Source organism: Poecile atricapillus, chromosome 18 (genome assembly GCF_030490865.1).
Source record: "Poecile atricapillus isolate bPoeAtr1 chromosome 18, bPoeAtr1.hap1, whole genome shotgun sequence".
Classification (NCBI taxonomy): domain Eukaryota; kingdom Metazoa; phylum Chordata; class Aves; order Passeriformes; family Paridae; genus Poecile; species Poecile atricapillus.
Window position 1 is genome coordinate 8238644 of NC_081266.1, and position 15097 is coordinate 8253740.

Below are 15097 nucleotides of genomic sequence, written 5' to 3' on the forward strand. Positions count from 1 at the left end.
AGCCAAAAGAAAGATAGCAAACTTTTTTATACAAGTTGCTGTGTTTCTGATTACAAGCACAGGGATTAATTACAGAAAAAACACCTCATTTTCACCATAAATAGAAATCCTACAGAATTATATGAGACAGACATACTTTCTGTTTCTGCCTATTTTAGGTGTGTGTTATTTAATAAACTTTATTAGACCTTTAAAGAATATGGGATTACCTGCATTATCTTCCTTAAAAGGCTAAAAATCAAAGATTTCAATAAAGGAATTCTGGAACAAAGGCAATTTGCCACTTAAAATAAAAGAATAAATATTTTCAATGCTATTTTGTGCTACTATTCCAAACTTGCTTAGAATTTTGAGAATCACTATATTTAAAAATCTATAGTACTTGGAGAATCAGGTTGCGCTTGGTCTTTACATAAAACAGTTCCTCTCCCCAGACCACATTTCTAAGAGTGCTAAAGTTTCTGAGACACCCTGACTTTACTGCTTTAATCTGAATATGTTAGTGTCATCCCTTAAATTCTTAGGTTTCTAATATTTGACTTGCAACTAACTGAAACATTTCTTATAAACTGTTTTACTTAATTACCAAGCTGTCTTTTACATCCTGCTTTTCACACATTAACAATATGTCAAATATGCCTTTAGCTGATTTTAGCATTTTCCTCACACATATAGGAGATAAAGAGAGAGGGGGTTATACCTTCTTTGCAATTACTTTCAGCAAGGCAGCATTAACATAATGGAATTTTAAATACTGTTAGAAATTCAGTACTGTTTCTGATGGTTGCAAGTCACTAAAGAACATCAAGAGAGCAACCAAAAAAAAATTACAAAGTGTTCAGATAGATGATGATTCCTGCTGCTTTCTCTTCATTAAAGTAGTACAAATAATTCTGGACACATCTCCTCCTAATTCTTAATACATCCTGCCCTCTCAGTGTTGCATTTACTACACAATTAATTTCTTTCTTCCCTGTCTTGGCAATAAGGCATCCTGGTCATCATCCTCTTGGAGTCACACACTGCACAGGTTCCTCTCCCTGCTGCCTACTTGAATGCCCATGTTTTGTTGTTTTTGTTGTTTCTAACCTGCCCACACTGCAACATGCACTGAACACAGATATCCTTGACACAGACATACTCCAACACACATCTTCTACATTGAACAGATCACAGCTTGCCCAGGAATTTTACATTACTTTCAGGGAGTTATTTATTTTTTGCATGGCACGTTGAGATTAAAAACTGATTTAATCGTGTACTGTACAATATACTATAGATTCCATTTGCTGCAAGGTTGATTTTCTGAGATGTAAGTGAAAAAAATAGATTGCTTCCAGACTATGAACAGATGGTTTGGCAAATATATTGAAAAGTGTACACACAAAATAAAATACCACTCTCATTTCAACTTGTATCTTTGATGGCTTTGTCCCTTATTTCCAAGTAGGATTGTATGTGACTTAGCATTAATTAAAAAAAAAAAAAAAGCCAAAGAAAGTTTAAAATATTAAAAAATTATGTCTATATACCTGATATAGCCCCATAAGTGACTGGGTCCCATTAGCTGGTCAGCTATCGAGTAGGTGTTGTGAGAAGATGAAATAAAATAGTCACATAATGGCTGGTTCATATCTTGATAGACGGTCTTGTGCTGGCTTTTAAATATTGAACATTCGTCTGAGTTCATGTATCTTATAAATCCTTCAAATGACAACTGCCTTTTCTTCCTCACTGAACAAAAACAAAAGGAAAAAAAAATAAATCTCTGTTGTGAAGCCACTCTGATGCACTTTCTGAAATTTTTAATAGCCAATTCTGAACACTGCTAAAGGTTATACAGCACAAAGCTTTCCTGCAATTTTAAAATTCATACCAAATGTATAAACAACACAAACATCAGATACGTGTGACTCTGGAGCTGAATTGCTGTGGTTCAAACTTCTGAGAGGAAAAAAATGTGTTTTGACACTTTTATTCTTCTATGGACAGCACTAAGAAGAATTTTCAGTAGTCCTAATTAAATATAAATAAAATATTTGTCATTTACTTTGGAAAGTAACATGCCAGACAACGTGTTAAGGGAATCTTCTCTTTTAAAAGAACCAGGATTGTTCTCTAAAAAGTCAGAAATTCTCAATATAATCTTGCAGAAACTATGACTTCTAGCACCAAATGTCTTTGCCAGGGTGGAAAGTTCCAAATAAATATTGATCAAATCATGTTTAGAAATACTTGAAATAAAAATAGCATTTTAACCAAAGAAATAACTGTCTACACAGATGAATTGCAAATCAAGCCTATTACACTACTATATTTATAACAAAATGAACTAATTGAGTCCATACCAGTGATAGTCATCCCATTTGTTTTGGTTTTGACTGATTTAATGGCAAACAGAGCCATTACACTGCCAGCTACTGCTCTCAATGTCATGTTTGTAATGCAGTCATTTTACAAATGATATAATCTCAACAGTTAGATTTGCTTCAAAATATAGTTTGAATTAGTGAGGGATTTTGCTCAGTTCTTACTCTAAAATAATTTTATTGTCACCGTTAGGCTAGTAGTTAACAATAAGTAAATAATCCAAGATTATTTTATGTTAATAATAGTTTAGAAGTCGATGTATACAAACTTGGGGACTGGAAATACCAGTAGGAAAACCCCCTTTTCTGCCCTGGTAATTCTTACTGCAGCTATAAGAATCAGAATGTACAAGTTAGAATTGCAATTATCCATCTTTGGTGTGTGACAGACTGGAAGTTTTACACCTGGATGAGAATTTACAGAAAATAATTGTTTCTCAATTACACAGGTCTTTGAACTAGAAAACTTGCAATCTTACAATGATAAAGAAAAACAGAAGGGCATCCAGACATCAAACATACATTCACCCAACAACTTATTCCTAACAGAAGTCTTTCTGAACTTATTCTTCCAGTCTTCCATTGATGAAGAATCCACAGACAACCCAATAAAACCATTTCAACAGCTAAATAAATTTGTTAGGAAATTTTTCATAATTAGGAAACAGAAATTTACCCTGAAACTTCCTTGCTGTCCAAAATATTTGTTCTGTTTGGTATTATTCCTCTCCTCTTTTTTCACACTTTTTCTCTTATGAACACTGCTTTGGCACTTCCCACTTTCCACTCCTTTCTTCAAAAAAAAATCCAATCCAGGGCATTTTCTGTTTCAGATTTCTGATAATTTTCGTTTTTCTGCTATCCATCTGTATTGTTAATCTTTCATAGGAGAAAACAGGATACTATTTCTTCATGGAATGTCCTGACAAACTGCAACTCACTTTTACCGTCTTAGAAGGGTTTACGTATTTATTATTTTCTCCTTTTTTTTTTCTAGTCACTGACAGTGACTAGTTCTTTAGATGTTCCCTTTCTAAAACAAATATTACATTTGATCTTTTCCAGTCTTTCAATTCATCATTCATTTCCCCCCTGTTTTCAAAAGTAACCTTTGACTTGTATTAGTCAAGCTTGTTACAATTTTCTAAGAACTTGGATTTGTCAACCTGTCTTCACTGACCTGATTACATCATTTAAGAAGGTCCTACCCTGTTCCATCCATATTTTTGACTATCTTACTCAGATTAATAATATTAATAATATTACAGAACCGACTGTACTTATTGCATCGGGAATTTCTTTGGTCTTCTTTTAGCTGAGAGATTTGCAGGATGACTTCTTGCAGCCTTGATGACTCTTGAAAAGTGAATCCTATAGATTTATCCACATGCACGTGGTATATTGTTCTATACTTGTAACAACTGGATTAAATTTCTACTGTCTGGATCTTTAAAAAACATTTTGAATTTTTTCACATTACTCAAAACAGAATACACTCATCCTGTATGTTTTGCCTCTAATGAATTACATGAGCTGTCTGGATTTCATTTTGGATTATTTTATTTTTCATGGTCTATAGATTTCTCTGAGCAATTACAAGTAGAGCTAGTAACTATTTGTGTGTGTGTGTGTGTACATCTTTTATGTTCTACCTTTTCTGCATTTATTTATTAAATTAGTGAAAAAATACTGGCTTTTCAAAGTCTTGCTTTTTTTCTGAATTATTTATGATGTTTTCCTGGCTGTTCTTGTCATCGACAAAAGTTAACTGCAATATTCTCAAGAGAAATTAATGTTCAGGCAAATATGCTAACGACCATAATCCCCAAAAAATGAACATCTAACATTGTTTTGTTAGTCAATATGTAAGCTCATAGACTTCAGTAAAACATTCAGCTCATGTCTCCAATCAACAGACTAAAAATCTTTGTATTTTTACAGAGCTTACATTTCTGAGGAATAGCCCAGCCATGCTATTTTCTGACCACTTACAGACATTTTCTGCTTCTACATTAAAGGAAATGGGAATTCATCTCCATAACTATTCCACAGTGAAAAGACTTTCATCAAGACCTTACATTTCTCCCCTGGAGGAACCTCAGTCTTTTTCTCCATTAGGACCTTTTAGCAGTAGTTAGTGTGCACACACCTATCCATTTGTTGTAGAAAGGGAAGGCAAGAAAAGATTTCTGTCTTCTCGTTGCCTCTTTTTGTTCACAAAGTTCAATGATTTCTTTTGTCTTGCCCTCCTCTTTTGGATAGTGTACAATTCATTTTATTAACAATATTCCTTAATATTGTTTGGGGTTTTTTTTAATCTGATTTAAGACAAAATTATTTTTCTCATTCCTCCTGTTAGGGTAAACTCCAGCTCTGCCATATATACAAATACTGTCATATCAGAGAGGAATTATGGATATTTGAACCTGGGTATTTGAAAAACTTGGATTACATTATACATTATTTTCAGAGTTTATTACATTCCATTTTTCTTATTTACCTTGGAATTTCTTTGAAAGTGTTTCTCTTCAGAAAGAAAAAATGGAAAACTATCACAAGATGTTTGCTGCCCTGAAGGCCTTTGGAGTACCCACAATGAGGCAGACAAAACAAGCAAGAAATCACTCTGCACTGGCCAGAGCCTCCTGCAAGACCCATTTCCTCCTGAAGGGACTGAGTACAACCTGCAGCCCTGCCAGGGTCTGGGAGAGGTGTCTGGACTGAAATAGAGACTCAGGAGTGGGGAGGAGAAGAGCCTGAACGGAATGTGAGACTAGGAAATGTGGAGAGAGAGATGTTTCCCATGTTTTTAAATGTATGTGAGTGCTCTTTGCTTCCAGAGAGCTAAATGAGTAATTAAATGTCTATGGTACTTGGGACAGACAGAGTGGAGTGGGTACAGATACATTTGCTGGGAATTTTAGGGGTGAACCCATGAGAAATACTTGCAATCACAGACAAGGGTTTTACTCCGCTATAATGGAAGGAGGAATCTTTCAGTCATTAAAAGTCAGGCAGAAACATCATCAGATGGAATTTCATACTATGAAATTTGACTACATCAGTATGAAACATTCATGCTCTAAGGGAACAGTAAAGAGAGAAGTATTTCCTTGACTAAAGTTATAATACACTTAATTCTTTTCTAGTCTCAGTTTATATTCTAGGGAGGCTTTTTCTCCCTTACCCACACTTACAGCTGGTGCATGCTGGAATAAAGTATCTATCTGAGCAGCAGTTCACTTTTCTAAGGGTTTATATCTCATAATCACCTTGTCTTGAAAATTTTCCCTGAGACTAGACCTTTACACATCTTTTCATAATCTGATATATTGTGTCTCTCAAATCCAGCCACAGCCATTGTCTTAGTTGAGATTTTTAAGCCATCTTTCTTACTCCACATGATTTTTTTATGAAATCTGTGGGAGTTTGGCAGAGATGTCTCCTTTATTAAGTTTGATTTACCTTGGCCAATGGGATCAAATGCTCTCTTCTGCAAATTTGTGCTCTACATTCAGCTCTGTCTCACATACATCAAAAATCAAAAAAAAACCTTCACGACTGTGAGCACTAGGAATAAACTGTGAATGGTTTTTTTTTGCTTCACAAATACATTCTGGATTACTCAAAGTCCTTGTCTGACAGATGCACCAGGCTTATATTGTTATTTACAAAGCAAGCTGTTTTTTTAAGACAGGATTGCATTTTTGCCCTGTTTTTGTATTGCCTAGCAGGAAAATAGGCAGGAATAGAGTCCTTGAATGGCTCTACATTGTAAATAATACTGGGATGCACTTTCTTATCCTCACTGTGCCTCTAATCCTATCTATGTAAATGAGAAGTATTTTAAAAAAAAAAAAAGACATATATACCAAGCTTAAAAAAATATATTTAGTTAGCATGTTTTCTTTAATCTCATTTAATGAGTTGAGTCTTCTATTCAAAGCTAATAGTAAAATGGGAAGATAATGGAATGTTTGGGAAGAATAAAACTCTCATTGGGGTGCTAGTAAGACACAACTGTCAGGTGTGAATCACATATTTTGTGATCAATTCCATAGCAATGGCTCTTTCTACCAAAAATGCAAGGTTTTAGCACACACGTGAAAAAACCTGTTAGTGTAGTATTTTGACATTAGGCATCTAAATTGTATAACAAGAATGAAAGATTAGTTTATTCCATACTGTCCTGAGCTAGCTACAGTACCTACAGAGAGTAAATTCAAAGTTATCTGGCTCAATAGCTTTGAAAATCTCTCTGCAGAAATGTTAGGGATGCACTGGATGCTATAAATGGATTTATTTAAATTAGATGTAAAATGTAGTCATTGTTTTCATCCTAATCTTGACATAGCAGTGCTATCACATTTATGAGAGAATGGTCATTACTATTAGCAAACCTGTCAATCAAATGTCAAAGCCTGGCCTTTTCCCTTTTTGTAAGACACAGGGAGGGCAAGGGTGACAGATGAGTCCAACAGATCATCCTGATGAATAATGTTCTGTAGCAAATTCAGAACGACACTTACACAAAATGGTCTATCACAATACCATATGAATCATCTCTCATGTCAATCATAACTGGAACTTTTCAATAAATATGTTTGAGTGGGAGTATGAATTCACTCAAAGGAGCATGAACAATACAGAGGTTATTTTGTTCAGCAAGATTATTTCCAATAACAAGACAAACAAATTTATCACAGGTGAAGAAACAAACAAGAATTTGTCTCAGCATCTGAAATTTGAACCAGACATTAAATTAAACCTATAGAAACTTCAGTTGATATTTATAAAGGTGTTTTTAATGGACTGAAGATTATTCATTGTTTAACTGTGCTATAGATTTGAACTTTCCCATCAAAACAGGTGACACAAAATAAAAGGAACCTTTTAAGCTGGTAATTTGAACAATTAGTAAACATTAGCTGCTCTGAAAGAGCAGAATATGTTTAATAAAATACAGTTAAATTTGAAAGGCAACCTTAAAGAGTAAACGCATAAGGAGTCACATGTTTTTATTACTGGACAGTAAGTGCCTCTAAATGAAACACCCAATGTTCTTCTGTTTCTCATTGAAAAAGTGGCATTTTCCATTTTCTTCTTCCACCACAGGTCACCATAGAAAATCCAGTGCTATTATCCCAGAAGAAATATTTTCCCCTTGGGTTTGTTTTTCTTAACCACTTATCAATTCCACCCGTTTTCAACGACTGGGAACCAAGGAAACGAAAGAATTGAACATATTCCACTGAATAAAGTAACAGCTTGCAGCAAAATGCAGTTCTATCCTTTTCCTAGCTGTAAATTTTGCCACAAGTTGAAATCAGTGATGCTCAGCAGAAGTGTTACACCCCAACTTGAGGCACCTTTAAATAGGTGAAGAACATGTTACAGATTTATGAAGCCCTCCTCATCTCAGCATTCTAGTGATTCACAAAAGGTGACCAGGCACCTACAAAAATTTTCCACAGTGCCCCTGCAAGGAAGTCAGAAGGACATAAAAGTCTTGTCTGAGGCCTTGAATTTTCACTAAGTTACTCAAGGGAGAGAAGACAGTGTAACGAGCAGACAAGAAAAATGGCAGATATGGACTTTAAGAAAAACAAATTGAAAATGGTTTGTAATGAGCTGAAGAACAGAATTTGTAGAAGGACTAGAAATAAAAATATAAAGAAATGACAGAAAAAAGAACAGAGCAAAGAAAGGAGGGCACCATAAAAAGAAATTAAAACACAGGAAGAAAACATAATAAATAGATGAAAAGACATGCTTTTAAAGAAATAAATATATGAGGTTTAGGACAACACAGTCATTGAGAGAAGCACGAGAAATAAGAGCTAGATATCAAATAGTTAAACTGTACATACCTTCATCAATGGGTTCATACTTCATAATAATTTCTAAGGCAGTTGTTTCATTAGCTTCAGTTTGAAATTGTTCTTTTATAAGAAATTTAAGGAGCTGGCTGTCAGGTAGAATTTTGCCATCTGTCGAGTAAGCCTTGAATAGTTCTTCAAATTCAGGCCTGTGTACAAGAGCTCGATAAATTGCTCTGAAGTCGTCCATGCCAATAATATTTCCTGACTGTTTGTCCACAGTTTCCTGAGGGAAAAAAGCAACCAAAATTTATTAAAAAAAAAAAGAAATTAATGAAACAACATGCAATTATACAAAGTTATGCACCAAACACGCTTTTATAACTGACCATAAGAGTGAGCATCATAGAAGAATCCTCAGGCAACAGTGACTACAATCAGATTACACTCCTCAACTTTAAGATGACACTTTGTGTGCTACAAATATTTTATATAAAGTAAAATGGACCATATGACACAATTAGCATCTAAATAAGTGCAATAAATTTAGATTTAATGCATTTTTAATATTCAAACACATTGTTGAAAATCTTTAAAATGCTATGCATTAAAATAAATGTGCAGCATAAAACTTATCAAGTGGAAAATATATTTAGTATAATACCTCTCCAACAGCAATTTACACCATAATGTAAATACTGTCAGTCAAATTTGCACACAAAATCAGCAACCAGTAATCTTAAAAATGAAATAAGGATGACCAAATTACCAAGAAATACAAACCTTTCAACACTTCAATAAACGAAGTTTATTGTTTCACAACGAAACAATATTCAAGTTTGAAGACAAGATATTTTGTAATAACCTATGACACCATGTTCTAATCTTAACAAGCCAGAATGTTTAACTTAGATTAATTATTCACACTTTCAGAATTCTTGAATTGTAAGCTTGTTTTCATACAGCTTACAAAATGTTAGCATAGTAATTAATTTCTGTGTTTCAGTATAAAAGTCACTAGAAAAGTTAAAAGGCCACAAAAGAATTTGAGCAGAATAATGCTTTTTTACCATTTCTGCTTTTTACATTTTTCACAGGTTTAACAATTCTATTTTTCCTTTAAAATTTTCTACTTAAAATAAGTAACTGCATATATATATAAATAAGCATAGAAATAAATATATGAATTGCACATATATATAAATATAATAGATATATAAATATGATATATATATTTATATATAAATATCTGTAAATATAAATTGCATTTATATACAAATATAAATATAAATACAGAATATATTTATATCTAGTAATCTATGGAAACATTAATGTATGCATAATATAATATAATATAATATAATATAATATAATGTAATATGTAATATGTAATATGTAATATGTAATATGTAATATGTAATATGTAATATGTATATTAAGGTATAATAGCATATATATAATAATATATAACATACAATATTCTATTATATGTACTATATATTATATATATTAATATTATTTATTGATATATAATATAAAATACAGTATATACTATATACTATATGCTGTATATTGTATATATTATGTGTTATATATTAATTAATTAATTAGATATTGATTGATTAATTAATTAATATCAATATAGAAATATAAATGTTTCTAACATTTTAGCCTGATTTTTGCTTAAAACCTGCCAAATCAAGAGAATCTTCTGACAAAATTGCTCACAAAAACCACAAATGGCAATCCACTGCCTCAGTGATTATGACTGTAAACTGATGAAAATTCTCAGTTGTTGGCTCCTTAAACTGAGATGCCAAAGACACCACGTTCCAGCATCCAAACATCCAAACATGGCCCTTACTATGGCTGGTTTGGCTTCCACAGAAATGTCTAGAAGCAGGAAATTGCTTACTTGAGCTCTGGCTGCTCTTTGATCAAGAGATTGGATTACTGCTAAATTAGATTGGTTTTGAAGCCATACCATGAAAGCCAAAAGTTTAAAGATCTGGTGCCAGTTCCTTCCTATGCAGTAAAGTTCTTTCTGCACTTCTGAATAAGTACAATAGGAGTAAAAATATATTAAATAACTGAAACGAGTACAAAATTAAATTTCATGAGGAGTTCTAGTGAAAAAATCTTACAAATGAGTACTTCAGTGTTTGCTTTGAGTTTGCAAAAGAGAATAATAATGATCATTATTAACAGAAATCACCAGCAAGAAAATATTTCTGTACAAATGCTAATTATACACATTTCATTACTGCTGAGAAATTCCCCATCTAAGGTTGATTTCTTCCATCCAATTTTTAATGTTCTTAACAGTGCTGCAAATTTGCTTATAACCATTAAGCAGGAAAAGAAAATACCAACTTCTTTTGAAAATAAACAGTCTATCAGGACTTGGAGGATGTTCACTTAGTTACTGGCACAAAGAGAAGCTGGACAAAAAAGTAAAGTTTCTATTTTAGCTGCCTCCTGGTGAAATACAGGCAATAATACTACACAAAAGAACTCTTCAAATTAAAGTGATAAAAATCATGTCACTATAAAAAGATATTGTAAATTTTTGGGGTAGATTTTTATCATTCCTATTTTTATTAATGCACATCAAATTTTTGCTGTTCAGAAAAAGAAGAGACAAAGTCTTGAGAGAAATTAGATGAAAATTTATTATTCCTTAAAACCTTAATGTTCATAATTCTGATACTGCTCAAAAGAGTATTACAGTAAAATAAGCTCAAAGAGAACAGAGAAGAAAAAAGCTGATTATTCCTTAAAATTAGCTTTCTATAAAATGTATTTTGCTATGTATAACCATTAGATTAACTGCTGATGTGCAGTTAATTACAAAGATGTCTATAACATCCAGAATGCTTTGGATTTTTACATATTGTTTCGCTGATGAAATATTTGAACCCCTCAAACTACTGAACCCCTGTAAATCTTTCTCAAATAGCATAGGGCACCTAACAGTACTGCTATAAATAACTAGATCAGGCTATTGGGTATAATATGTTGTTAAATACAACTAGATCAGACTTCTTCTTTGCAGGTCACTTCCCTCAAATCTCCTTTTCTCTTCCCACAGCTGACCATCTCTCACATTCCTGCCAGAAACTAAAGTAGGGGGAAGATAGAGGAAACCACAAGAAATATTTTTAAGTTCTCAAGAGATCCTCTAGCTTTGAAACTTTCTCCATGCAGTGAAAGTTCAAAAAACCACAGGAAGCCTCTTCAGCCAGGGTTGAGCTCATGCTGCTGGTTCTACCTTGGTTTGAGAAGGCAAACAATGAGAGAGGAAGACAGGGTGAGGAAAGCTTAGTGCCTTCCTTCTTATGACCTTTCTGACTTGCCATAGTTAATTGTCTCTGCCAAATCAGGACAAAATTTGCCAGCTGGTTGCAACATTCTCAAAAGAATCATATCTATAAAGGTGAAAGTAAGTAAATATACATGTATTTATATAAATAAATATATATATATTTATATATATATACACACTTGTTTTCATTCCCTTAGGGAAAAAGCATTACCAGACAGATGGGGTTTTTTGGGGGGGAAATGATGTAAAGGGAAAATCTTAGATATTTTGAGTCATTACATGAAGAAAATATGTATCCAGTACTCATTTGTTAGTATTTGCTCACTGAGACAAGATCTGCTTGGCAGTAGTTTGCTTGCCTACACTAAATGAACTTAAGTCCAGCTTCTAGCTGTATCATATAATCTTCACAGAAATATCTTTAAAACTGCCACCTCTCAAGGCCAAATCCATTCCCAGGGAGTTAGAGAGCGATTCCCATCCATTCAGGCACACCTCTTAAATATTACAGGAGAGGTATAGTGGAGAAAGGAATGAATGTGTGCTGGATCTAAAGCCTGGACAGCTCAGAGAAATCCCAATTGTCCTCCTGGAAAGAGGATTTTGAGAAGATTGCTCTCATGGCTCTGTCCAGAATCAGACAGACATGTCTGGGCTCATTAGCTTGACCAGAGAAGCTGAATAGGATGAAACCAGAATGCTTTAACTTTTCTCAAGCACAGACATGTTACAAAAAAAAACCTGGGAATCCAAACCAACATATTTTCCATCTTACACTAATTTGTTGTGGAGAAAAGACAGAGTTATGTGGGTGTCAGTCTCTCCGAGTAACAAGCAGTAGGACAAGCAGGAGTGGACTCAAGTTGTGCCAGGCTATTAGGAAAAATTTCTTCACTGAAAGTGTTGTCAAGCATTGGAACAGGCTGTCCAGGGAAGTGTCTGCGTCACCATTCCTTGAAAGTACTTAAATGCTTGCAGATGTGGTGCTTAGGGACAAGTTGCAGAGGTGGACTTTTCAATGTATTAATGGTTGGACTCAGTGATCTTAGAGATACCTTCCAATCTAAAGGCTCATGATTCAAATTCAAACCCTGGGTTATCTATTTTACACAGACATGAAAGACCTGGAGGAGGAAAATTCTTTGCTGATTTTGCACACCACACTAGCTTGAAATACATTTCCCAAAAAATTAACTTGAAAAAAATCAGCAAACATATGATGTGTGTAACTGAACTTCTAAACCATTCATTGCTTAATGGACATACACCTTACCTTGAAAATATGTTTTAAATGGTCTTCATCAAATTTTATTTGCATTTTTTCAAGCAGCCTCCTGCAGCCCTCTAAATCAACATTCCCATTCATGAAATCATTCTGAATTGTATTCCAAAACCACGTATGAGACGTCAGGTTAAGGAAGATTCTGGCCAATTAAATTGCCTTTTAATGGAGGGGATGAGGGGGAAAAGTTTAATTTCATTAAACCTAAGAAGATTGTGCTTCCCTTTCTTCATACTCTAGAACATCCTTGCATTCTGCCCTCTGAGAATGCAGCAGGCCCCAAGGTGTGCAGGAAGAGATTTCTGCTCTGTCCTCAAAGTCCCAGAGAGCAGTGACAGAAGGGCCGAAGGGAGGGTGTGATCAAGGGGTGGTCAGGGTGCAAAAAGGGCTGCAGTGAGAGGAGGGAAACGTGGGGAAGCCGAGGGGATTCAGCAGGCTCAGGGAATGGTGGGGAGTGCCAAGAAACACCAGGGAACGAGTGCTCCCAGCACTGTGCCCACCCAAACATTATCAACCGGCCCTGGCTGACAGGACTGGCTGCCCCAGGCCCTCCAGGGCATCCCCTGTGTGCCCAGGCCTGAGGGGAAAGGGCCATGTCAGGGGCATCCCAATGGCAGCTGTCACAGGGCAGGGAGAGCAGAGGAAGAGGAGAAGGTAGAAGAAGAAAAGGATATCTGTTCTCATCCATGGTGGCTGTGCACCGCCTGCTCCAGGCCCCTCACTGCAGTGGCATAGCCGAGATCTCACTTGGGCTCACAGTGGGCTCCTCATGCCACTGTGACCTGACAGAATGGCATGGAATGTTCACTCCCCCATCCTTCCAGTGTCGCTCCAGTGTTGCTCTGGTGATGTCACAAACTGCAGGCGCCCAGCACAGGCCCCTTCCTGCCCCCGCTCCACCACCCTGCCACCATCCTGTGCCTTTTCCTTCCAGCACAAAGTGTCCCCAGGCCCTGCCCCTGTCTCCCACCCATTGCTCCACCACCCTGCCACCATCCTGTGCCTTTTCCTTCCAGTACAAAGCGTCTCCAGGCCCTGCCCGTCTCCCACCCTTAGGATATCCCACACCCACAGCACGTGTGCTGGCAGGAGCTGTGTGGGGCAGAGCAGGCCTTTTGCAGCCAGCCGTGCCAATGTCCTCCAGGGGAGCTTGGCCAGCTTGGCCGAGGTCTCTCTGTCCCGGTCCGAGGTGACAAGCTGGTGAGGCAGAGGCTGCCAGCACAACATCTTCCCCCAGATAACCAGGAGCACTGTGCTACCAACCCACTGCAGAGACCTGGGGGGAAATCCCTTCTTTGGGCCTTGGAGAACCAGCTGGCTTCACGGCACAGGGTGATGGTGGATGTTGAGAGTTGTGGGATGCCACCCCAAAGTGCTGGGAGGCCACCCAAGCTCCCACTTTCCTGCTGGGAACTTCTCTGTCCTCAAAACCAGCCTGGGCAAGAGCAGCTGTCCATGTCCTGCTTTGAGGCACACCAGTATCAGCCTTCAAATCACTGGGACAGCCCTTGGAAATCAGGCTGGACTTACACCCTGACTCCATTTCCCACTCGTTTTACAGGAATTCTTCCCCAGGCAAACTGCTTCGAAGTTGCCAGCTTCCGTGTAGCTGTCAGCAAGCCTGAGTGAGACTCGAAATGTGACAGACCAAAGGCAGTTTGCCACAGATTTTATGCTGAAGTGCCTCAATGCTTACTGAAATACCAGCTTTGATACAATGGCCTAAATAAAAAATGGGGGAAAAAAGACAAAATGGAGTTGTTTAATTGATTTATTTCTGGATCACTCAGGAGAGTACAGAGACTTCCAGCAGTCAATCACCACTTTAAAAATAATTCAGGTCTGCAGTGACTGGAAATAATTTGTTTGGGTTTTTTTTTTTCACTTTCTTCATGTACTTTTTAAGTACTTTACCAGGAATAGTCAAAATGTCAAAGGCAGCAGAGTGCTCCAGCTGAGATAGCAAGCAAATTCTTACTTTCCTTCGCAGTTTTAACCAAAATTATATTCATTTTTGTAATTTCACACCAAATGAAGCATTGATTATAAGGAATCTAGTAAGGAAGATCAGCAAAGACATTGGGACATTATATCTAGATTTTTTTTTTCATTGCTACTGAAACCTTGTAAATTCAGCCTTCAGGCTTTGCTTGTGCATATATCTCTCAATCCCTTATATAGATACATGAACAAAGAGAAGATCAGGACACTGGAGGAATAAATTTCTTATAGCTAGTGCAGAAGATATTTCAGGACTGACCAGGGATGTAGGCTGGGTGTTGCAGCATTAAAGAATAAAGAA

General features: G+C 36.0%; 1 protein-coding gene across 1 annotated transcript in view; it reads right to left on the bottom strand.

Moving 5' to 3' along the window:
- Window positions 1–14022, bottom strand: part of LOC131586073 (1-phosphatidylinositol 4,5-bisphosphate phosphodiesterase zeta-1-like) — a 50928-nt gene extending 36906 nt beyond the window's left edge. Inside the window, exons 1-4 of the mRNA XM_058852811.1 lie at window positions 13868–14022; window positions 12787–12937; window positions 8240–8474; window positions 1533–1734 (exon numbers count right to left, since the gene is read on the bottom strand). Coding sequence (XP_058708794.1) covers window positions 1533–1734; window positions 8240–8474; window positions 12787–12937; window positions 13868–14022 — 743 coding nt within the window. The remainder of the gene's footprint in view (window positions 1–1532; window positions 1735–8239; window positions 8475–12786; window positions 12938–13867) is intronic.
- Between the last annotated feature and the right edge of the window lie 1075 nt (window positions 14023–15097).